Source organism: Paroedura picta, chromosome 4 (assembly GCF_049243985.1).
Source record: "Paroedura picta isolate Pp20150507F chromosome 4, Ppicta_v3.0, whole genome shotgun sequence".
Classification (NCBI taxonomy): domain Eukaryota; kingdom Metazoa; phylum Chordata; class Lepidosauria; order Squamata; family Gekkonidae; genus Paroedura; species Paroedura picta.
In genome coordinates, this window is record NC_135372.1 from 107,286,958 (window position 1) to 107,313,684 (window position 26,727).

Consider the following 26,727-nt stretch of genomic DNA (forward strand, 5'->3'; position numbering starts at 1 on the left):
AGCAGCTTACATCAGCAATAAAACCATAAAGAAAACATTTAGCATTTAAAACAATCTGATATCGGCATGAAAACCAATAAAAATCTGCTGCCTTTTCTCTGGTAAGAGAGAGAAGGATACCGTACTTATTATTATTATTATTATTATTATTATTATTATTATTATTATTATTATTATTATTATTATGTGTCTGAATGGTGTATAAATATTTGTGTAGATGGTGGTGTCGTTATAGGCCTCAACCATAGGCCTGGTGAAATGGCTCAGTCTTACAGGCCCTGCAGAATCTTTGGGCCCCTGATCTTACCTGGCATTCCACCAAGATGGTGCCAAGGTTGAAAAGACTTGTGTCTGGTTGAAGCCAATTTGACTTCTCTTGGTTTGGGGGATCATTAGTGGATTTTGTGTGCTTGACCATAGGTTTCCTTGAGGGGTATAGTGGAGAAGGCAGTCCCACAGGTATGAAGGTCCCAGACTTTGAACCTGATTCAGTCTTCAATCTTGAGTCAGTGCAGTTGGGATTACACTGGTGGAATATGTGCTCTCCACCTGGTTCCTGTTAGGAGCCAGGCAGCCACGTTCTGGACCAGTTGAAGTTTCTGGATCAGACAGAGGGATAGCCCTGCATAGATCAAGTTGTATAATCTGGAGGTGACTGTTGCATGGATCACAGCGGCCAGGTCAGACATCAACAGATAAGGCATCAGCTACCATGCCTGGCAGAGATAATAGAAGGCTTGGTGGGCAGCATTTGGGACCTGAGCCTCCATCAATAAAGGGGAGTCCAGGATCATCCCCAGACTGTTGACAGTAGTGGAGAGGTTGTATACTTTTATATCTACACTTCTATAAAATTAATAAACTGGTCATAAACCCTGGGATTTTAAAACTAATATAACTGTAAATTAATGTTAGGTATTTAGAAGATACCTATGCCACCTAATATAAAAACCTGCTAGAGGCAGCTTACATAGTAAACCATAACATAACTGACCCCTCATTAGGTTCCTGGATGATCCTCTGTCATAAGAACAGAAGAACAGCCCTGCCAGATCACACCAATGGTCCATCTAATCCAGCATCCTGTCTCACATAGAAGAAGAAGAAGAGTTGGTTCTTATATGCTGCTTTTCTCTACCCGAAGGAGGCTCAAAGCAGCTTACAGTTGCCTTCCCTTTCTTCTCCCCACAACAGACACCCTGTGAGGTGGGTGAGGCTGAGAGAGCCCTGATATCACTGCTCAGTCAGAATGGTTTTATCAGTGCTGTGGTGAGCTCAAGGTCACCCAGTTGGCTGCATGTGGGGGAGTGCAGAATCGAACCCGGCATGACAGATTAGAAGTCTGCACTCCTAACCACTACAGCACTACACCACACTCCTAACCACTACACCAAACTAGAGGCCCACCAGTTCTTCTACATGGCAAGCAACAAGACATAGGGACCAAGGGTGTTCCCTGATGTCACAGCAGCTGCCGCACCCCCAAGATATTCGCAATGGCTGTGGTAGCCCTTGGGGCCTGGGCAGCTGCTATGCAACCTGCAGGCACCAAGGCAGTGACAGAAGAGCAGGTAAGCAGGACAGGGGGAAGGGAGTATGTGTGCATGTATGCACATGTTTGCTTGGAAGGGAGGAAAACTATCAGGTAAAGGAGGAAACAGGAGGGGGAAGGGGAGGAAGTCACTGTGTAAGTGTGTGTGTGTGTGTGTGTGTGTGTGTGTGTGTGTGTGTGTGTGAGAGAGAGAGAGAGAGAGAGAGAGAAGGAGGAGGATGTTGGGAAACCAACAGGTAAGGGGGAAATTGGAGGAAAGGGAAGGGAGTCTGTGTGTGTGTGTGTGCACGTGCGCACATGTGTGTTTGCTGGGGGGGGGGGGCTGACCAAGTTGCTCCAGAACAGGTATGTGTCCCACATACCCTCTGAGGGTCAGACTGTCGGAACAATTTTTTGTTTTGTTTAGGTTTTTGTTCTAAAATGTTCTACAAACTCTATATTGCTCCCTAGTCCTCCTGTAAGTTAAATTGCTTTTTACAGGCAGAAATCTGAAGCTGATTGAATGAATCTTGCCCAAGGCCACCATCCTACCAGACACATGGAATTTCACCCAGACATGTCAAGTTCTAACATTTTCTTTGTCTGCTTTTGTTTGACCTCAATCAAGCTGGATGATCTTGGGCCCAGCCTACCTCACAGGGTTCTATGGGATAACATCATCTATGTACACCACACTTAGCTTCTTGGAAAAAGACATAAAGACTGTTTATGCATTGGAGGTTTCATACCAGGCTGTAGGCTGAAGTTTTAGTCGTGGCAGGCTGCCCCACTTCTTCCTGCACTCACAAGGGGGAGCATTTGGCCCTGTGTACCTCATCCGCCCCCGATTTGTGCTCCTGCGCAGGAGCTGGGGCAGTGAAGTTCCCAGTGCATAAATGGTCAAAGGGAGAACTGGATAAATAAATCTTGAGTTTCATTCTTACTACTGCTTATAACCTTCTTCTCTTTCTCTGCTTACTTTGCCATATTTCTGCAGGCACTCAGATTCAGAAGACCTTTATTGGCATACAAAAAAGAAAATAGGAAAAAATACATCATAAAGCACTGATTGTTCTACATTTACGAGACTTCATAGCCAGCTGTAGAAACTTGGCAACTGATTCAATTACTAGAGAGTTTTTGTTTCCTTGTAAGAAAGTGATCTTAGCCTCATCATCAAATCCGTCTCATTTAGAAAGGAGTGGGCTGATGTGTGGACAACAGAAAAACACATGTAAGATGGTTTCAACTCAGCCAGATTTACAGGGACATGTTCTTTCAGAATAGGGCATTTTCAAAATTCTTCCCAGGAGAAGAGCAGAGGGGAGGAAATGGTAATCTTCAGGCACTCTAAAATCCAACGACTGCTCCCTCAGATGAGCTAGAAGGCAAAGCATCTCAGGTGAAAGGAAGAAGCAGGCCAGGCAGAACTCCATCCCAAGCTGGTATCACTGCCATTTTGATTTGCCATATAATGATTGCAGGGGAAAGAAAACCTGTAAAATATATCTATAAGCAAAGGCACTAAATAGCTTTAAATTTGACTGGATTTTGAATTACTTTTATCTCACTCTTTCTCCAAAGACCTCAGCACAGCAATATATATGCCTCTCTTTTTTCCTTATAATGAATTTGTGATGTAAGTTTGTCTGAGAAATATTATTACTTAAATAGTTTGTGTCTCCATCCACCAATCTATGTGTTCTTGGTACCTAAGATACTGAATGGCCCAAGGTCACCCAGATATACCCGCGGCTGAGTGGTGATATTATCTGGGACCTCCCCTACCTAAGGACAACACTCCCTACTAAACCAACCTGATTTCCACTGGAGATGCAAAAAAAAAAAGCAAAACAGCTACCTGCTTAGGGTTGACAAAACAGATCAGTTTGTAATATTTAGAACCGCCTGCTAAAGTCTTCCAGTAATTCCTCATTCAGCTTGAACAAACCATGTATCTGAGAAAATGCTTTGTCCAAGTTTTTAGTCCTGTAGATGGCACCAGGCAGCTGACTATCAGACACATCGCCTCCTGTCCCAGGTAGTTACATGATTGGCAGTTGTAAGCACAAGTGAGTAAAGAGCAAAGGAGCAAGGTGGAGACAGGAGTGTGGTCCAAGACCCGGAAAGCAGTACGTGAGAGTGATGGGGAACTGCAGAGTTCTACACTGAAATTGGGGCATAGTCAAAGACCTACTCTAGGGTCACCTAAAAGTCAAAGGCCAGCTGTGCCATGACCTTGCCAAACCGTCATTATCACCCCAGCCTGCTAAGAGCCTGCTCTGCAGATTAACTGTACTGAGGGACCATATGGGACATGTTAGCTGAGAGCACATAAAACTGTGAGCTGTGTTTGCCACAAGTCCTGTCGTGTTTGCCCCATCATCAGAAGACACCACTTTAGCAGAAGGGAATGACAACTGCTTGTGTTTCCACTGTCAGCTCCAATAAACAGAGTCCATTTAATACAGCAGGAGATGAGGGTGGTCAGGCACACTATCCAGAAATAACACCTCACAAGCTTAGCCTCTCTGCCAACCTAATGGCCAATAAGATGCATAATGCTTTAGGGAGGTTAGCGAGTAGGATATAAACTGGCACCCATAAATCACCCTCCCCCATGCCCTTTTAACAATCTTACGAGAAACTGCTGCACTGCAGCACATTTTTCAGTGTGCAAGTCCCTGGAAGCATGCACTATTAACATTCTCAACGTGACATATTTGGGATAAATTGGTTGCTGGGTGATTTTCTCAGATGATTAGGAGTCATTCTTAGAAGGTGTGTTGGCATAGAGCCAGAGCCTCATTTACTCAGACCAGACCTACTCACAGAAACTCCCGCAATGCTTCCACCCCACCCTTAGAGCCTCCAGGATCAGTCGATCCCAGTACGATGATGGTGATAGTGTCCCCATTAGGAACCAATAAACGGGTTGTCATTGTGAGGGCTTGTTAAAGGATTAAGTACTTTGGAGATGTAAGATAAACAGAACTGAGCAAAGGGTACACAACAGCTAGAAAGTCAGCAGCTTATTTAGACTAGCTCTTTGCTGCATAGAGGGAATCTGTCCTCCCTAGCTGCAGTCAGCAAAGGATCACTTTCCATGTTGAACTTTAAAGACATTTTCAAGCCCTGGCTCAAATTGTAGCTGAATAGGTCTTCTTGAAACAATCAATAATTTGGCAACATAAACATGGCAACTAATGCTCTTTTTTAATATACTTCTGGATTCTTTTTGAGTTCACGTCACCCTCAGGGCTTGTGCATTGTGGCTATAGAGGATATGTAAAGGTAAAGGTATCCCCTGTGCAAGCACCGAGTCATGTCTGACCCTTGGGGTGACGCCCTCCAGCGTTTTCATGGCAGACTCAATACGGGGTGGTTTGCCAGTGCCTTCCCCAGTCATCACCGTTTACCCCCCAGCAAGCTGGGTACTCATTTTACCGACCTCGGAAGGATGGAAGGCTGAGTCAACCTTGAGCCGGCTGCTGGGATTGAACTCCCAACCTCATGGGCAAAGCTTTCAGACGGCTGCCTTATCACTCTGCGCCACAAGAGGCTCTAGAGGATATGTACCATATCTATTTAAGAACCTGTTACATACGTACATTTTGAGGAAAAGTCTTCACAGTTCCAAGCGTCCATTATCTAGCTCTTCTACTTCTGCAAAACCTTTTTCACAAGCAGCCTCAGAAAGGATTACTGGAGGAGATGCATGCCACCATCCAAGGGGACTCATTACAAGATGCACATCTGACATTATAAGTAGCCGCTGCTCTTCTGCTTTGTACAATGGCCTGCCTGAGGAGAGCTCCCCACTTCTATCATTCAGGAGAATGTGTAAAATGAAAGGGGAGGGGGTATTTTTATAATGAAAAGAGCCTGTAGTAAAATTGGAATTGTTTGGGAAGATGATTTAATAAAAGGATAAGAGTTACAGGTAACAGCACTATTTATTGTACTCATGGGGGGGGGGAGGGGTTTGCTGCATTGTTTTCTATTTCCAGTAATCCAGTTTTTTGCATTTTGTGTCAGGTCTTATATTATTCCTGTGTCATTGTTTTCCAACTTTGTAATCCAGTCTTACAATGTTTACTGTGTGTTATATGGTTTCTGCTTCAAGACTACATCTTGTAATTCTGTTGAGGAGCAAACAACAACAAAAGAACCAGAATGTAGCAGATGTGTTTTCTTCAACTGGCTTAACAATTCTCTTTCCAATCTTGCCCCTATTTTTTATCCTTCCATGTGCCGTGAGGCTCTGGTCATATTAAATTTCCCTCTTTTATTAGGAAGGCCTGGAGGATCATTGTCCATGGGGTCGCGATGTGTCGGACACGACTTCGCATCTTACAACAACAACAACAGCAACAATGGTAAGAAAAGGGAGATGTGAAATCCTGCCAAATTCTACTAGAACCAAAGAACACTTTCCTGGGAGTAAAATCCATTGAATAGAATTGGATTGCCTTATGAGCTAACCTGTACAGGATTGGTCTTAAATTCTATTAAGATGTCAATGTACTAAAGCATTAATTAAAAATGTCACCCAGTTTTAGATGAGCTAAGTGCAATGTAGGCAAGGGCTCCTAATTTCACAATGATAATGTGCCCATATATTTCCCATTGAAATGAATGAGACTTAAAACTTAGTATCTTTGGCTTGATTATGCCTCAGTTGTATTCCAGTAGAAATACAATTTAACTGAAAAGTTTCAGCTAACTTAGTGCTCAGCTTTCAATGGATCTGCCTCCTTGAATTGCACCCATTATGAGAATCATAAAGTGACCCTTACCAAAGCCTCCTACCAAACTCCTGGCATTCATTTGGCAGCAGTGTTTGGGTCCCTTTAATGAAGCACATGGGGCCCTTAAAAGAGCGAGCAAGCACAGAGCAGGTCTAATGGCTATGATTTTCCTCTAGCATGTGCTCTGGTTTATATTAAAGAGATACACCATCACCAAAGCATGTGGAAGCCACTTGCTCTCTATGAGAAAGGTTTGCTCCCACCATAAAACATTGCAGCAGCTGTAGAAAAGAAAAATGGCTTCTTGTATAGAGTGCCCAATCCAGATGTCACCACCTCGGCATTAAGACCTTCCCTGCTTCTTGAGCCAGTAGATTGTGCAGAGAAGAGTTTTTCCATGTGGGTTTATTTGGAAGAGTTATTTGTAGATTGCATTGAACTGAACTCCCTTTCATCCCGGTAACAGCTTCATTGATGTTTACAGCTGTCGAGGCATCACAGTTATTTCAGCATGGGAGGGGGGAGAGGAGCGGAACAGGGGATTTACGCTGAATCACTTCACTAAATATAAACTCTCCACATCATTACAGTCTGTGCTGAGATTCACAGAGCAACAATGGCTTTTTAACAAAGGCCTTTGGATACCGGGCCAGTCCTACTAAATCAAGCATGAATGAGGCTAGGGCTCTGGTAAAAGTTATCATTTTAAGAGGTGATGATAGAAGTAAGACTGATCACTTTTCAGGCTTATCCATGCATACATGCTGAATGAAGACTGGAGTTATTGTTTTTCTGAGCAATATGCAAACACTTGCTCCTGTAGTATAGGCTGTTCCTACCAGTTCTGTTCCAAGACTGCATGTATACAATACGGTACGATATTTGGAGATCCCAAGCAAAGAATGGGGAACAGGGCTTGCAAGAAGTATCCTACTTCTTAGCTGGCTCTAGATGGAGCTGCTTCCAGAGCTTTTTCATGGCTACAATATAGCTGGTATTTGCCACTGCTTATCTATAGGGATATCTAAAGAGGGACATAACTCAGCCCTGCACTTGGATCTGGGGCCTGAAGGATGGCAACCTATGAAAATCTATCCAGGCCAGCCCATATGGAAAAACAGCAGGGAAATAATCCAAGTCAGTGAGGAAGCATCTAAAAAACTGAGACACACACACACAGAGAGAGAGAGAGAGAGAGAGAGAGAGAGAGAGAGAGAGAGAGAGAGAGAGAGAGAGAGAGAGAGCGCCTTAAGCCAGCTGCTATTTCAGCATGGGAGTAAGAGGTGACGGAAGAGATATTTCCTCCGACAACAACATCAGGCTTGCCCAAATGGATATGGATCAGATTGTGGTAATGTTTTCATGGTTAATATCTGAAGACTTGAAAGAAAATTGCTTTCAAATGTTCATCAGCACTATTTTAACCGCATGCTGGTTAAATAGCATATATCATGTGAATAATTGTAAGCAATGTCATGGAAGTCTGTCAGACTTTGCACATTGCTCATTTATTCTGATACGGATTCACAGAAGGATGAGGCCCGTTTTTTTGATACTGAGTATGCTTAGTGCTTGACAGGACTACAGGGGTCAAAGAAGCATCAGCACTGAATGTTTTTGAAGCACATCCTTTAGCTGCACTTGCAAAAGAAATTACAGTGGAGTAATCTGGCCAGATTTGAAAGGGCTACTCTCTTGTACACAGGCTTCATCAATCAAGACTTCGAGTCCCATTTGATTTCACTGGCAACCTGACCTGGAAGATACATCCCACAACCTGCATCTTACTGACACAACTGCTACTGGGACCTGTTTTGCATCTATGATAACTTCTGTTGTTCTGTGGTTGTTTTCACAATGGCTGGAAAAGGGAGGTGAAATTGATTGTCTAAGTCAGCCTTTCTCAACTTTTTTAGTGTTGAGAAACCCCTGAAACATTCTTCGGGGTTTGAGAAGCCCCAGAAGGGGCAAGATTGTGCAGAATATGGTTGGGAAACAAAGCTGTGAACACGTCCACCCAAGGCTCCTCCTCAACCCCTCCAGGCCCATCATTTGCCATATATGGACATATCTTTGGTTAAATGTTTTTAAAAATGTATTGAAAGTTATTTAATTCCCACCCACTTGGGAAACCCTTCCAGGGCTATCAAGAAACCCCAAGGTTTCATGAAACTCTGATTGACAAAGCCCAGTCTAAGTGTCCTACCAGATCCCAGTTTAGCATGTTTCAAAAACTTTGTTAGTCATCGTGAGCGCCTGTAGATTTTCATCCTGCTGCTTCCATCGGATCACTCTTGTATGCTTCGATGTCCGACATGAAGAATGCATGGTGCGTCGGCCAGTGGATGGGAGCATCAGCTGCCCACTCCATCCATGGGGAGGCGGTTTCTTTTGCAAAAAGACTTGGCTACCTAAGTTTTTCCTATCCTCAACTTAGATTTAATGTTTCCCTTGCTACTTATTATATTCATCTTCTAGCTTTGGTTTTAATTCTTGTAAGCTGCCCTGAGCCTGCCAGGGAAGGGCTGGGTAAAAATCTAATGTATGTAAACCACCATGAGCCGGCTGTGCCAGGAGTGGTGGTCAATAAATATAAGAATAAATAAATGGATAGATGCACTGAAGACATCATAAGGCACCTCGTAAAGAAGCCATATCAAAATTAACAAGTGTTCTTCTGCAGCTCCCATTTGTCTTAACATATATATTTGTTTATTTTACTTTGTTTATAGCCTTCCACACAGAGACTCAATACAGATTACAAGATAAAAACACGCTCCCACACATACACAAAAAAACAATGTGGACAACAGCATAAAGCAACCAGTGAACAATGCTATAGGACTACGATTACAGAATTTGGGAACAATCATTTTATTCTATTGGAATGGTTCATTCTACTAAAGTTCTAACCTTTGCTTTAAAACTTCCTCTTGAACATTACTGTTTTGGACACTCTGAAGAATGGCAGAACTGTTTGGAACTTTTTAACCTCAGGTAGACATTTCCACAAGATGGGAGTCACAGCTGACAGTGCCACCCCAGGAAGTGATGGTGGCCACAAGCACAGACAGCTTCAAGAGGGGACTGGATAAACATATGGAGCAGAGTCCATGAGTGGCTATTAGTGACAAGGGATAGATGGAACACTGTCTGGAACAATGATGCTCAGTATTCTTGGTGCTTGGGGGGAACAGTGGGAAGACTTTTTGCATTCTGACCCCATTGGTAGACCTTCTGATGGCATCTGGGTTTGGGCTACTTGTGACACAGAGTGTTAGACTGGATGAGCCATTGGTCTTAAGAGAAGCCATGTTGTATCATGTTCTTAATACTCATGAATAGGCAGCTGCCAGTCCTACATATATGAGAGTTTGCTTGGATGTGCAAAGCTGTCTGAGCAGAGCAAAAGAGGTGATGTTGGTCCAAGGTATGTGGATCCAAGGTCTGTGTAGGTAATAACTATAACCTTGAACTGAACTTGATAACTGATTGGTAACCAATGGAGTGTCTGCAAAGTAGGTGTTCCATAGTTTCTAAGTTGCCTTTGCAAGAGCTTGCATGGACTTGTGGATTGAAGTCAATAGCAGAAACTCAGCATGCAATGGATTGAAGAAAAGTTGGTTTTTATATCCTGCCTTTCACTACTCAAAGAAGTCTCAAAGTGGCTTACAAATGCCTAACCCCCCTCTCCCCACAACAGATACCCTGTGAGGTAGGTGAGGCTGAGAGAGCTCTGTGATATCAGCTGTAACAGGACTGTGACTAGCCCAAGGTCACCCAGCTAGCTGCATGAGGAGGAATGAGGAATTAAACCTGGCTCACCAGATTAGAAGTCACTACACCAAGTTGGCTCTCATGTTGGTCATATTATTGTGTGTTCTCTGCTTCAGTCTCTTTCAGGGGTGGGGGATGAATTACCACTAATGGGGCAGAGGAGAAGGAAACAGAGGGGTTGTATACAAATTGCCCTCTTTACATGCAAGTATGGTGAATGACAGCCAGATTACTTTATGCAATGATCATTTTAAAACTGGAATTCCAGACCCCCAAAGCCATGAGAAGTTGTATTTGAAATATGTCGTTTTGGGGTCTTTGAATTTAAATGCATGAGAGGGACCAAATGCCAGAACAGAGTCCCCCATCATTGTCCAATTAGCTGCCCCATAGGGATCACCTCAGATGATCTCAGTGATTAGCTCAAAGGAAAACAGACGCAATTTGTAAACACTGAGACCTCAGCCCCGAAGGAACAGATCTGACACGCAGCCTAAAGCTGCGGTCCCTAAAAACAATAAACAGCTGGAGAGGCTGACAGATATGGAAAGAAACAGAACATAAAGCAAGGAGAGGAGTAGACCAGAGGAAGTGGTTCAGGGAAATTGCAAACAAACAACCTTCAAACATAATTGTTCCTTTTCCACTGCAAACAATGTTTCAGCCCGGGTTGGCTTCTCAGTTTCTAAGTGGAAGTGCTGAGGTGCATCCCAAGATGATAGCAGCTCTAGCACAAATAAACAATCGAGGAGGGAGCACTGGAAATAAAACTCAAATCACAGTTGGTAACTGCGGGCCAGACTAGAGCTAAGCGCTCTTCTTATCACGTATTTTCTTTGGATACCTAAGGAGCCAACACTGTGAACATTGTTGCTTTGGGGACAAAAATTAGATGGGAAAAATTTGGTTTGGCTCATATAGCAGAACATGTGTAAGATAGGAATCATGTTCCTCTAGAACATAGGCACTCTCTCAAGCACAAAGCTGACACCATTCCAGAGAAAAGAGCCACCTGTTTGGTCCACATAACAGATGCACACAAATTTTTGTCCCTATCTTCTCCTTCTAAAGTCATTGTTGTGTAGTGGTCTAAGACTGGAATCTGGAAGACCCCGGATTTGAATCCCCACCCTGCCATCAAAGCTTGCTGGGTGACCTTGAGCCAATCACATTTTCTCAGCCAAACCTTCCTCAGAGGACTATTGTTGTTGGAATATGCAAGTGTGTATGAATCAGCAACATGAGAAGAATATCCTGCAGAGGGCACCAAAGGAAATATGTAGTTAGAATAGTTAGAATAGGAACTTCCTGATATCTTTCAAATTATCTCATCCAGTATCCTGATTGGCTCAACAGGAGACTTCCTGCTCCCTTGAGCACACTTCCTCCCTGCTTGCCCCCTAACAGACAGAATGTTAGAGACAGTTCAGCTGTAGGACTCTCTCTCTCTCTCTCTCTCTCTCTCTCTCTCTCTCTCTCTCTCTCCAATAACATTATTGTATTTGCCCCACTTTGCATATCTGAATTCTGCCAACTGTTATGAGGATAAAATGAAAGAATGATGCAAGCCACTCTGGGTCTTCCACATTAGGAGAGAGTAGCAGATGATAACATGTTTGATGTCTACAGGATCTACAGGATCAAAGCTGCCCTGGGTTCAAGAGAAGGAGAAAGAAAGCATCTTTTCCTTGACAATGTCAATGTCACTTCATAAGACTGAACTTCTGCAACTTGCTCTAGGCAGGCCTACCTTAGCCTTGATCTGGAGACTGCAGCTGGTCCAGAACACAATGACCAGGATTCTCACAAGAACACCAAGAGGTCCCACATCTGGCCTGCCCTCCAACAACTGTACTTGTTACCAGTTCAATTCCAGATCAGACTTAGGGTCTTGGTAATCACCTTTAGAGAGCCTCTTGTGGCGCAGAGTGGTAAGGCAGCAGACATGCAGTCTGAAAGCTCTGCCCATAAGGCTGGGAGTTCAATCCCAGCAGCAGGCTCAAGGTTGACTCAGCCTTCCATCCTTCCGAGGTCAGTAAAATGAGTACCCAGCTTGCTGGGGGGTAAACGGTAATGACTGGGGAAGGCACTGGCAAACCACCCCGTATTGAGTCTGCCATGAAAACGCTAGAGGGCATCACCCCAAGGGTCAGACATGACCCGGTGCTTGCACAGGGGATACCTTTACCTTTTTAATCACCTTTAAGGCCACATGCGATCTGGGCCCAGTGTGTCTGAGGGAATGCCTCACTGTCTATACCCCCCCAAAGAGCTCTATCCTCTACCACTTCCACCTGGCTGGTGATCCCTGGCCCCAAAGAAGCATGCTTGACCTCAACCAGGGCAAGAGCATTCTCTGTTCTGGCCCCCACCTGGTGGAATGAACTCCCTGAAGAGATCGGAGCTCTGCCTGAATTACCACAATTCCACAGAGCCTGCAAAATGGAGCTCTTCTACCAGGAATTTGATTGAGGTTGATGGAGGTTGGTTGAGCAACACCATCAGGCCACCCAGAAACCCCTCCCCATGAACTGATCCCTGAACCAACCAACATGAGACCATAGTTGACAACATTGTCACCACTGATGTTGGAATTATTGTATGGAAGTGTTGTTAGAACTGCTGTTACTGGCTGCTGAGATTACTATTACTGTTACTGTTGTGTTATTTGAAGTTGTTGTACTGTATGATTCCTATGTTCCATGTAAACTGGCCTGAGCCACAGGGGAGGGCAGTATAAGGATGGATGGATGGATGGATGGATGGATGGTACTATCAATTGTTGTTTATTCCTTGTTGAATACTGCCCCAAGATGGCCAGACTGTGAGGGGTAATCTATAAATCAAATTATAAATAAATTAGAAAAACTATTTTATACATCATGCACCTAGGACACAAGGCAACTTTTAATACATATGACAGTTCCACCTTCAGTCTGCAGTATAGAATTCTACTACTTCTATTTCCATGTTCTTTTCAGAACACCTCTCTCCCACTATAAAGGCTATGCAAATGGAAAGCTGATGAACAAGTTGAAAAGCCACATTCTGTGGAAGGAAACATCCCTTGAATCACTGACCAACTTAACCTCAAGGAAATTCCATTCTCATCCCAAATGTGGTACTGAGTAAAGCCCATCATTCAGACAGTCACTGTAGACTAGGATGGATAGACAGTGAGAGGGCTATCATTACATAACCTCAGGCACATAGAAACTTGTCCTCTTATTTGTTTCAACTTCCCTATACACAATGATCATTGCTTTGGGCAGCTTATCTCCATGCTGTTTGTGTAATGCAGACCTGCAACACTGTTGTTTATTGCTTGTTCAGTGTTGTTGTTATTATTATTATTAAGAATTGCCACAGTCAGCTTTTGACTGGTAGATGGTATTCTGCAGTTTTCTTGCTGTTCCAAGCAATGCTTCTTTCTGGAGCTGAGCTGGTATTATTTGCTCAAAGCCCAGAATGTCCAGGTGTTTCTTGAGACTTCTCTAAGCACTGCTCTGAGGGTCCTATGACAACAGGCATGATGGAAACCTTCTTCTCCCAGAGGAACTCTAATTCTATTCATACATGATCTTCTCCTGTTCTTTACTATTCTACAGTGTTAAAGATCCAAACCTGATGTCTCTCTTTTTCAAAAAATTGTGATATCAGGGGTGTTATGCTCCAGGTGTTTGTCTGTGTGTAATTGGAAGTTGCAAAGAATCTTGGTTTCATCATCCTCCAAAATCTTGCTTGGTTTGTGGTACCATGAATTTCTGGTTGATGGTAAACCATATTTCTTGCAATGATTCCAGTGCAATATAGCTGCAACTTGATTGTTAGGTCCTTTATAGGCACTTTAAACAATTTTACTGCAGGCACTGACCATGTGATGGACTGTTTCATCTTTTGTCTTGCAATATTTGTGGTCATTATTGGTTTTCATGCTATTCATTTCAAATGCCAGCTCTTATGCAGCTAGAATCAGCCCCTCAGTTCTCCAAGTGCCCATTTTGGAGACACTTCTGGGTGTTTCTGTTATCAACTTTGTTCTCTACGTTTTCCAAATATTACCGAGCAAATGCTTTTGTTTCCAGTTGTCAAAGTGAGTTTTGATTGCAATCAATATTATTATTATTATTATTATTATTATTATTATTATTATTATTATTATTATTATTATTATTATTATTATTATTATTAGGTTTACATACATGGTATATTTTCCATGTACACGGATCTGAGAATTATATTAGAGTTCTGAATTGAGTGCCTGTTGCATAATGAACTGTATTGCACTTCAACTTGAGCATCCAGTCGCCTCATTTTTCATGGATCCAATAATAAAATGCTAGCAGGGCGAACGTATGCAGAATCACTCCAATCCAAACTCACTGAAATCAATGTGCCTCTTGACCAGAATAGCTCTTCATAGGGCTGCACTGTCTGACTTACTTCCTGTTCCATTCACTTGCCCACCACAGTGAATATGTGGTTTTCTTATCAGGAGTGGAAAATCACAGTTATTTGCGGCATCCCTACATGCCTCTCAAAACATCAGTTGGGTAGATCACAGTGCATTTCCCAGGACAGGGTGGAAGATCTGGTATTTCCCATCTGAGTTCACCATGACCAGAATGATGGTTGTTTATTTGCAGAGAGTTGGTTTAGAATTAGGCAGTGGATATCCTCCACAGTGACTAACCGCCACTCAGGCTACGGACTCAATATGAAACTGAGGAGAGCAAATATATATCAGATGGAAAAGCTGCTTTCAAAAAAGAATCTGATTACTCTCTAGCCCCGGAGTTACCCCCCTCCAAAAAAAACCCCACACATACACACACCACAGCATTGCTATGGAATGTTCGCTGTGAATTTGCAAGTTCTGCTTGGGTAGCAGTGGAAAAGTTTTGTGTGACCTCATCATCAACTATAACAGGTGAGAAAGAAAGCAAAATGTCATGTTTAGCCAACCGACACCCCCCCCCCCCAACAGGAGCCTCAGCATTCTTCCAAGGTGATACACTGTATTGAACTCTGCTGCTAAGGAACATGAAGCTGGAGAGAGTGAGAGAGACACAGAGAGAGATCTAGGAATTTATTACACTCACTTCCTCCAGAGTTTTCCAAATTTTTACACTTTGAAAAGTTTACAGTAGACAAGTTTATCAGCCTTGCCTTTAATAGATTTGCAGACTCAGACCATGTCAGTGCTTTTGAAACAGGTATTCCCTGAACTCATTCAGGAATCTACTGGTTTGGGCATAACATAAACTGAACTCAAAATCAAATGGACCGGGATGTGGTTAATATGGAAATATATTCTTTTAAGCCATCAGGCTATTTCTCTTCCTTCTTTGTCCCCCTTTTTAAGTGGCTTTCTTTGAATAGATTAGTTGGTGTTTTCTCGCTACCATTAGTGTATCCTATTATGTCAGGCTGCTAGTCCCCTGTATGGTTTTCTCTAATAAGCTTGTAGGACAGTTGAGCACAGCTTGGAGAGGCATTTCTGTCACATCCAAGAGTTTCCAGTTTTAGCCTCTATCCTGTCCCCCTCTTAGTCTTCTTTTTTCTAAATGGAAAAGTCCAGCATCTTTTACCCGCCTTCATAGAAATGTGCTCTAACCTGTTAATCATCTTCGTTACCCTCATCTTACTTTTTCCAGATCTGCCATATGGCTTTTGAGATCTCAGATCAAAATATGTAGCTTCTTTCATGCAGACTGAGAAGTACCATACAATTCTGAGGGCCCACTTCAATGACATCCCGACAGGTAACCCTAGTATACAGTGGTCCCCAACCCCCAGTCCAGGGACCAGGACCAGTCTATGGATCAGTCAATACTGGGCCGTGGCTCCTCCTCATCCTCCTCCCCAGCTACTGCCTCGGGGGCTGCCCTGCCACTCTGCCACTGGCTCACCTTTGGTGCTCTCCAGCAACCACCATGGCTGGGGCTCCCCCCTTGGCATGGCACTGCACAGCTGCTGCTGGCAGTGCCCCCCAGTGGGTGGCGGGAAGTCAGGGGCACTGGCAGGAAAGCAAGCGGAGCAGGAGCTCAGGCGGCAGTGATGTCCCTTGGCAAAAGGCTACCCCCCCAGGCCTCAGTAAAATTGTCAAGCATTGACCGGTCCCCGGTGATAAAAAGGTTGGGGACCACAGGAAACTTATCGGGATTCTTCACCAGCCTTCATATCTTTCTGGGGACTTCAGCAAGCCAATCATAAGAGTCCTTATTTTCATTAATCTTTGCATTCCATGCAGTTTGATTTTTTACTGTCATGATTTATATATTGTTGTATGTTGTTTAAATGGGATTTTATTTGGGTGGGGGGGGGGTATTGTTATTGGGCATTGATTTTGTAACCTGACACAAGCTGAATGTCGAGAGTGTTGGAAAATAAATAAATAAATAAATGCATACCTACCTACCTACCTACCTACCTACCTACATACATACATACATACATACATACATACATACATACATGAATTGTAGGTTGCACATCTGAAAACTGCACCCTTGCAAACTGAAAACTATAGACCAAGAGCGACACAGTTGTCAGTCTCACCAGCCCTTTATGTTTGTGGCTTTGTCAGCAGGGTGTGAGGACTTATTCAGGCCCATTTTTGCCTGGTGTCCCAGCCACAGAGCTGGTAGGCAGGAGTGGTTTAAAGATTCGAAGGGCCCTGTCAGAGTACAAAAATTGTGGCGGGAGCAGTCAGACAGGGCAGAAGGGGACCCCACAGTCGAAAGGGGTGTCCCTCCAAGTGGCCTTAAAGAGGAGAATGGGGGCAGGTGAGAAGCTATGGCCCTGATCCATGGGGGGGGGAGGCACCATGTGGGGGCCCTGGAAGCACAGGGCCCACAGCATGACCTACATGTGCTACACAGATAAATCAGCCCTGCCTGTAGGATGGCACCTTCAGCTGGACAAATGTTTGAGGGTGAAAGTACACAAAACTAACTTAAAAACCTTCTTGTCCAGCCATCTACTATGCTTGACTGGCTCCAGGGAGTCAGAAATCTGGTTAATTAGCTACCTTTGAAAGATCAAAGTGAGCCACACATTCTCATATTTTTATAAAGGCATCAAACAATTTCCTGCTTTCACAGGCATGCACTTCAGCATTTTGTTTCAGGCAGAGTTGTGGGGGTCCTTTTTGTTTGCCACATATAAAAGGTGACAGAGAAGGATAAGAATGTGCTCTGTTTATGGCTCCATGCCTGGAGTGATCAGGGAGTCTCCCAGAAAAATCTCCCTTGGAAATGGGATAATGCGCACCCCTGCTGCTAGGATTAGCTGCCATAGAGGGACAGCTGAATCAGACACTCTGACTTTAATAGGATTACTCACTTGGGGACTCCAATCAAATCAAAGCTCATCGGGCTGTGATGCAGCTCAAGGCACCCTCCCTCGGGTAGCTGAGAGCTTGCAAACGTCCCTGAACGTGAGGAGGCACAGTCCCTTTTGATTGAAAATGTCATCACAAAAGGGGTTCTGTGGGCCATTTGGCTTTGATATGCAGGCAGGGGGAAGGAAGACCAGCGTGATCTTCTATTCAGTTCAGAGGGATTAGGCCGGGCCCACTGTGCCACATGCTGCATGAAACAACCCTTCTGCTCCTCTGAATGCATGGAGGCTGATTTGGAGAGGGGGAATGAGAATGTTTTACCTCACTGATGTTGTACCATTCTATGGCAGGAAATTATACCATGCAAAGTATAGGAGCCCGTGTCTTAAACCAGTACATGCTTTTCCGACTTTTTGCCTTCAGAGAACAATTTCTACAGACTTTTGTCTACACTTGAAGGACTCCACAATGTTTGGCATCAAGTGAGAACATTCCCAAGCACTCTCTTGAAGACAGATCAGTCGTGGTAGATGCCAGTTGTCTTTCAGGCAACATTTGACTCCATCACATGAAACCATGAAGCTGCCTTATAGATCTTATTAGGTACTAAAAGCAGCCATAAAGCTAAGACTAATGAAGTCTTAAAAGAAGCTGTCAGGTGTGTTGGCCAGTTAAGGTGACAGTCCTGAGATTTTAACCTGAGAATGAACCCCCAAAACCAAGCCTCAAGCCAAAGCCTCTGTTCTGACAACCTTATGCAGGATGGCATAGGTTTTGGTCACAGAAATGACAAAGAATAAGAATAAGAATAAGAAGAGTTGGTTCTTATATGCCGCTTTTCCCTACCCGAAGAAGGCTTACAGTCGCCTTCTCATTCCTCTCCCCACAACAGACACCCGGTGGGGTGGGTGAGGCTGAGAGAGCCCTGATATCATTGCCCGGTCATAACAGTTTTATCAGTGCCGTGGCGTGGCGAGCCCAAGGTCACCCAGCTGGTTGCATGTGGGGGAGCGCAGAATCGAGCCGGGCATGCCAGATTAGAAGTCCGCACTCCTAACCACTACACAAAACTGGCTCCTAACCACTACACCAAACTCAATTAACTTTAGATATCCCAACAGTGGTGTGTGAAATCTGTTCTTGATTATTTTGCTCCTTTAAAATATAGGTTATCCTGTCTATCTAGTGTCAGAGACTAAGAAAAGCTAAAAATAAATAAATATGTGCAAGAAAAATGCTGGCATTGTAACCAAGCCAGGGCAGATTTGATGAACATCTGGTGGAAATGCCAGAAGGTAATTGTATGGAGGAAAGCTATCCCATGCCATCCTGCTGGATTCCACTAACATCTTTCCTGGCTTTCTTAGTAGTGCAGTAAAAACGTAACTTCACAAGCAGAGCGAACATGTCAAAATAGTTAGGAAACTCATATCCTCTAAAAGGCATAAATCTATGCCACTCTTAGTATTCCAAAGTGGTTATGGAAGGGTTGGGGGGAATCACTGAAATAGATAAATGCATAGAATATGGACAAAAAAAGAGGCAAATAAAATTTCAGTAATATTCTGTACTTTGATCAAAGACATGTTGCACCCATAAAGATAGGTATGGTGAACAACCATACAGCATCCTTATAAATTTATTATATATATTATATATATTGGGGTCCCCCAAATGGAGCCTGTGGGCACCATGGCACCTACTGACACCTTTCTGGTTGACCACCAGGTATTTTTAGAAAACGGACAGGGCCAAGTGAGCTGCAAAGCAGGGGTTCTAATTGGTCACTGGAGACTCACAAAATATTGCTTCAGGCAGCAGCTGTTACCACAACATAAGGTTCTTCACCAAAGGTACACAAGAAAATACTTTTAAACCAATATGGTCATTTTAAAACCTAGTCTATTAAGCAGAGCCTGAAATATTTAAGAGTTACTTTTAGAATTGTGCATAAATGCACTGCTTGACATTTTGTGGTGGCCTCTGCCTCCTGTGCCTTTTTGCAGCCATTTTGTAGTAGCACGTGTTAGAAATCCAAAGGGTCCCCCAGGTTTAACATGTTTGGGGACCTCTAGTATAGATCCTAATGGCATTATGATCCATTGCATTTAATGAATTGACTTCTAACTCATGAAAGCTTAATTGAGCTAGAACAAATCTTGTTAAGAATGTAAGATGCAACTGGACTCCTGCTTTATTTCCTTGTGACTTTATTCTTCTCCCCTTTGCTCTCAATAGTTTGTGATTTTGACCCTGATTAAAGTATGTTTGGGAAACATTCCCTCTGAAACCTGGACAAATCTCTAGGGAAAGGGAGACATTGTTGGTGTCTTTCTAAGTTCCAATAGAAATATCAATAGATTCAGATGGGTAACTGTTTTCTTCTGAAGCAACAGAACAAAGTTTGAGTTCAGTGGCACCTTTAAAACCAATATCTGATGAAGTGTGCATGCACACAAAAGCTTATACCCAGAATTAAACTTTATTAATCTTAAAAGTGCCTCTGGACTCAAACTTTGTTCCATAGAAATATCAGAAGAGCATTACTGACCTCCACAGATCAGTGGACACTTTCTCTTCTCCCCTGGGGCATTTGGTTGGGCATACTGTATTGTTTCTACCTATCACTGTGATGGACAGTTTGTAGCCTTTAAGACTTCAGTGTGTTGCAAGTCAGAATCTGGTTCTATGAGATGTCAATTTCACCAGCCCTTTTACACTTGCTTCTGAAGCTCCTCAGTCACCAATGTTATCTAAAGCTTTGGCTCTTTGCACATCAGCACCAGCATTTATCAAAGAAAACAGTTCAGTTCTTGGCACTCTGAGACTGAAGCCATAATATCTGTTGCCTTGATTCCCCCTTAGAACTCAAGGATGGGGACTGCCTAGTGAGAAAGCAGTTGTCTCAATTGAAAAGTCGTTAATTACCCAGCAGTGCTCTGGACAGTTTCTAAACATAATCCAACTGTTCCAGTTTTGCAGGGTGTCTAGTCCCAACGTTATAAATTGCATGTTGGTAAATATGAGCAAGTGATGATAGATCTTGAGGCTTTGAAAGCTAGCTAACATATAAATCCAGTTTCGTTGGGATAATTCACTTCCTACACAAAAGGAAGGATCAGAGGACTGCTGAATATACCTTGAAGTTCTAAATAGTCTCACCAGGACTTGCTCAATATTATTCATGAGCAGTTATCTTCAGGAATGAAAGAAAAATGGGCTGCACCCAGCAATGTGCCAACAGAACAAAAAGGGAAAAAATGTCAGGCATCTCCCACCCACCCCTTTGTTATTGTTGTTGTTGTTCAGTCCATGGATTGACTCTCAAGTGAGTTGTGGACCCTGACCTGCTAGGTTCGCAAGCCATTGTTCAACCACCATTATTTGCTTCTTTTCCAAAGGGCCTGCTGCTAGTGTTCAAAGGAGCAATGATTGCATGCCTCCTGGCTCAGCTCGCTTTGCAAGCATGCTGAGAGGAGCAATTGGATGGGAAGGTGAAGCCACTCAGTGCTGGAGAAGATTCTCTCATGGTTGCTGTAGTGAAGTGCAGTGGCCTCTAATCTGGAGAACCCGGTTCGATTCCTCACTCCTCCACATGCAGCCAGCTGGGTCACCCTTGGCCAGTCACCATTCTTTCAGGGCTCTCTCAGCCTCATCTATCACATAGGGTGTCTGTTGTGGGGAGATTCAAATGAGTAGCCGTGTTGGTCTGAAGTAGCTACTGGACTCTGATTTTATTGTTGTGGGGAGAGGAAGGGTAGATTATTGTCAGCCACTTTGAGATGCCTTTTGGCAATAAACTGGGGTATATAAAAATGGGGTATACTGTTTTGGCAATAAAAAATGAAGAAGAACCCAGTTCTTCTTCTTACTTCTTAGTGCCTTTTGGTGTTTGGCTTGTGTTTCTTGTCCAGGGGTGAGTTGGTCTGCCCACAGCCCTGGCCCTAACACCAGTGAAGTCAAACCTCTGGTTTCCCCACTTCCTCTGATGTCATGTAGCATCTTGTCATGTGTTTGTAATTCAGTGGGTCCCCTTTTGGGAAAGGCCGAAAACCACTGCACTAGCCATAGTAGTTATCAGCCGTATACTCAGCACAGACATTCCTCAGACCACAGTTTCCCCACACATGACATGATAATACCAACCTGATGGCTGGTAAATATGAATTCAATTCTGGGTGGTTTTAGTATACTATTTAATCAATACAAAGTATGGGATGACAACAGCTTATTAAACCTTTTTGAAGACAGTACTGGGCTAGAGAAAAGGGTATGACAACTTTTTAGGGCCCCTCACATTATCCTTAAGGAAAATGCATATTATCAATTTCCAGAATTCACCTACTGTGCCCAAAGGATAATTCCCTAATCCTCTCATATCAAACTCCTAATTTCCCCTCCTTCAAAAACAAGGGTTTACGATAAAGTATTTAGCTGATAATTCGCACAAGCCCCACCACATCAAAGGCACTTCCCACTGTGAAGGGACAGTCCCACCGCATTATGCTAACCCCTGGTTTATTCTCTTGGCTTTTTCCTTTGCCCTGAAACAAGAGCTCCCACAACAGCCAGTGATTCAGTCTCTGCTTCCTCTCCCTCCTACTGTTAAAAGGCTTTGTACAACTAGAAAACCATTTGACTGCATTCCAGCCATTGCTGGGGCATCACACTTGGATACTGTCACTTTAAGAACTAGAGAGCAAGTAGGATTTGGAGGGCCATAATTCCAGTTCCCAAATTCCTTTTCGAATTATGTTATGAGCTGTCCTCAAATAACTATCTGTGAGGCTCTTGAGCTTCTAAGACTTTGGAAAAGTGATGCTGTTTGTCAACCTGGCTTGTAAATGTGATCCTCTGCTGAGAGGAGGGAATTCCAGGAGTTCATGGCAGCCAATGGGCCAGGTGATATTAATAGGAGGTGGTATCTAATTGTCAGCAAAGTCAATGGTGAAATAACAGACACCTTGTGAGGTAGGTGGAGCTGAGAGTACCCTGAGAGAACTGGGACTGGCTCTATAGGGAGGAGGAGTGGGGAAGCAAATGTGGCTCTCTAGATTAGTGGGAGCATAAATAAAGCAGTCCCCCACTCAAAAAAAAAAGAGGATCAGTAGGCACAAGTCCCTGTATGATGTCACTCTAGAATCCGATATAGACCATGCCAGATTTCAGTTCTCCTGATGGTATCGGTGACAGACCAAGTAAGTGATGCAGGCAGCCCAGCCCCAGCAAAAGGGCAATCCCTGAAAGGGAAAAAGTAGCACACAAGTCCAAAAGATTTATGACCCACCTTCACTGACAGCACCGTATTTTTTCCCGCTGCTACATCAGACCTAAAGACTGGCCACTGAAAGAGAACGTCTGATATTTTTGGGACCGGCTGCCATCACTGATGGCTCTTGTATTATTTGGATAATTAGCTGTTTGGAAGACAAAAAGTTAATTAATGGATGGTTGGGAGTCATTTGTGTGGTCTGTGGCAAACAGCTCAATTTTGCAACATATTCAGTTGTGCTTATGAAGGCCATCATTATTTCCCCCCTGTTTATTTCATTTCTGTTACTGTGGTGATAGATGGATTCATGTGACAATTATCTCTAGCCATCCAAAGATATTATTAGCACTTTGTAACAATTCCCAACCATTCCACTAAAACTTGCCTCACAAATCATGGTGTTTCCCTTTGCTTCTGTCTAAACAGAAATTTGCTTCATTATTTGCTTCCACATGGCCCAATGTATCCTTCCAAAACCAAGCAAAGCCATTTAAAGTAACAACAGTCAATGTCATTTTACAATGCAATAAAGGGATATCACTATAATGTATATAGCACAGAATACTGTATGGAAGCAGAATGTTATGTTACCGTCCTCACTCAGACTTAAAGTACTCCAAAAATAAAAATGTCAATAGATTTTTCAGAAGGTGGGGAGAGTGAAGTGCTGGACTTGCCATGGGAAACAGTTGCCAAATGAGGGTGCCACTGACAACCCTTTTACGTAACCCAAACAATCTAACCTTGGTTGGCAGTGAGTAGAAAACTCACTGGATAGAATGAATCACATTGTATTAAGAAGCTGAAGTTCTATTTGGTAACCTGGGCTGATTCTGCACTTACTTTGTTTTTTCTGTTGTGGATGATCCTGCTGAATTCATATCGATTTGAACTCAGGCCTTCCTCTATCCTCCCCCCCCCCCCAATTGAAACAGAAAGTGTTCTGCACTTGATTGGGGAAACTCAGAGTGGGGAGGGGAGCCAAGCGCAGCAGGAATCTCTTTCCTTTTCTTCTTGAACAAGGGGGGGGGAGGATTGGAGACAGCAGGGGGGGAATAAATCAAAGAGGCAAAACTCTGCTGAGAGAAGTAGGGCTTCTGCAGCGCAGTCACTTTAAGACAAGCCTTGCAACCAGTAACCAGGAAATCTTTGAACTGACACCCTGGCCAATCAGGGAAGACTGCTTTGCTATGAGGCATGGAGAAGGAACTTAATTCATAAAAAGCATGAATCTGCACACTTACTGATGGCAAATTTTCAAATATCGAGGGTTATATCCACTTCTGGATATCATGGGGGAAAGGTAGGGTCACTCCAGATCAATCACGCATGTTGCAGAGGGAAAATTTAAAGCACCGAAAATCAAAGTGGAAATCAAATTCAGTATAGAGGGGAGGGATTTATTTGAGCTGGCAGTGGGTAAAAAGCCCCATGCAGACTACACCCTGGTCCAAGATTATATAGAACTTTAATGGCTGAGACAAACACTTGAATTGTAACTAGAAAAAAACTGGGCACCAATACAACTGTTGTAGCAGAGGCATAATATTTTCCTCATACCTTACTCCCCAAATTAATGGCATTTTGTTCTAGTGAAAGGCAATCCAATTTAGCACAGGTTTCTTAAATCCAGCCCAGAAGTTACCAAAGTGTCAGACCTGATTGCCTGGTTATTGCTGTCTAAGAACAGTCATAAATGTTGTACAAGCCAAGGCTGGTAAAAAGCAGTCGGTCACAGCAACCCCTGGGAACACAGCCATCATGCTGAAAATGAAACATATGTTCCTGCAAGGGAATGGGATGTGACCCCCCCCCCTTCCCAGAACAGGAAACCCACTCAAATCAGTCTCTAATTCCTCCATTCATCTATCTACTTTATTCATCTTCATCCATTACTAAAGATCCCCCATACACACTGCCTTCCTCTTCTGAAAAAAGAAAAAAGAAAACTAGAACTGGGTACCACCAAATTTACAGGTGAAGTGCAGGGACGCTAATGTCCCCCAGACACTTTTTAACTTCATTGGAGCATTCACCCTCAGATTAAAAGAGTCTTTGAGAGGGAAGTTGTCTCAGAGAGTGTATACATGAGGGTCAGTTCCCTCCCCAGTCCTCACACTTTGAGAAGGATTGGGTACAGAGTAGAAGCCTTAGAGGGCATACCTTCCACTGAAGCAATTTCCTCAGCTGTGGAATCTTTTAAATGATGAGTGGACAGTCTTCTCACAATTTAAACAGTACTTAGTTGGGGGGAGACGGTGATTTGGGCCCAGAAAACTGCTGCTTCTCTTCAGCCTAACACTCAGTCCCAGGCGGTTCACAGTTCAGACCTATGACTTGGCTCTCCTGCCAACATTACAAGGCGGCATGAGGGCATCACACATGTGCAGCTGTAGGTCTTATTAGTGTGCTAAGGTAGTGGGGAATGCACAGGATTGTCCTGGCACTTCCCCTCCACATTTTATTTCAAAACACAGTAGAATACTTCTCCAGCTTGGCCTCTCCACTTAAAGTTCCTAACACATCCTCACACAAAGGACCGCTGTGACTAACACGGTACTGCTTCTGAAAATTCAGTATATTTTTCACTAAGATCTTCTAATTTGCTACGCATCCCAAGCCCAACCCATTTGATACACAAGTCAAATTATCAAGTAAGTTATAATGAAGTTATGGCACTTACTGCCTACATCAGCTGGCTTTGTGTAATACACCTTGAGTCCTAGTGAGAAAGGGGGGCTATAGATACAGTGCGTGTGCATGTGTGTATGTGCATATATACAGACTAGATGGCCCTAAAGGTCCCTTCCAACTCTATGATTCTATGATTCTATGTTTAGTCCCATTGATTTGCACTGGACCATCTCTTCAAACATCTGACTCTTCTGGGTTATGCGGGCTCTTCCAGATGGCGTGTTCTATGGATGATGGGCGTTCTAAATAGAGCACCATTTACGTGCAATCTACATGTTCAGTCACAATGCCAATCATTCATAGGGCAGACTGACAAATAAGATTGGCAGCAACGGTACCCCTGCCCTACCATGCAGACACACTATGGGAAATACCTGCTCCTGGCTATATTTTCTGTTGTGCTTCCAAGTGACACGACCAATGCCACTGGGTCTGATGCCTGCAGGAGCCTTGGGATTTAACCACAGTAACAGTTCTGCCTCTAAGCAATATAGAAATATTATCCTCCAATGATTGTGTACCAGTTGCTCATTTACTACACAATAGACTGTTCTCTGGAAATGTTCTTATTGTTAGGAAAGAAAGAGAATTCAGTGCTGATCAGGTACTCAGCTGTTCACTTTTTAAGGCCAGGCTGTTATCCAGACATCTGAAGACCTGAGAGATCTGTCACCTCTGTCTCTGCTCTGCCACCTTAATGTCATGTTCCAAAATAAGCTGTTAATAAGTAGTGTATTTATAATGGGCTTTGTCATCTCAGAGAATGTGCCCCCTGTGAGATCACCAGGGTTGATACTGAGCTTTATTTCTAGACCCAGAGAGTCTCTCAGGTTCTCATTAGAGCCTTGAAAGGAAGTGAATGGCCACCCAGCAGTGTAGGAAGAGTCACAGTGCCACCAGGAGTGGATACTCTGACATCTGGCCTTCAGAGATAATCCAAAGAATGTGTTGGTGTGAGAGCAGAGATTAATCTGAACCCAAGATGAACTTGAGAAATCATTCCTAGTGGTAGAGATCAACCCTGGGGTATATATAGTTCTGAAAATTAATAAAAGTACGTCTGGGCATAAGCAGAGTGCTATTTCCAAACTACTTGTGTAGTTATATTCTGCAAAACCAAATGTAGGATTAAAGGAATTGCCTTTTAAGCCAAGGCCTTGTATTTTCAAAGGATGTGTTACTTAACAGCCAACGGCTCACAATATTTAAGTTGCAAAAAAGGCTTACAAGCAAGGTCCCAGTCTGTGATAACATTGTGAATTAAGGTTTCCCAAATTCTCTGAAAAGCATAAATAATGGGTTGTGGCCCATTTGAACACTATGCTTGATGTATTACCCATATCCATCACTGATCTGA

At 43.4% G+C, this 26,727-nt stretch overlaps 1 protein-coding gene across 1 annotated transcript in view; it reads left to right on the forward strand.

Annotated features, from left to right (window-relative positions):
- The first annotated feature begins 1,496 nt into the window (after positions 1-1,496).
- Positions 1,497-26,727, forward strand: part of LOC143836677 (uncharacterized) — a 35,731-nt gene continuing 10,500 nt past the window's right edge. Inside the window, exon 1 of the mRNA XM_077336224.1 lies at positions 1,497-1,571. Within this exon, the coding sequence (XP_077192339.1) occupies positions 1,497-1,571 (75 nt within the window). The remainder of the gene's footprint in view (positions 1,572-26,727) is intronic.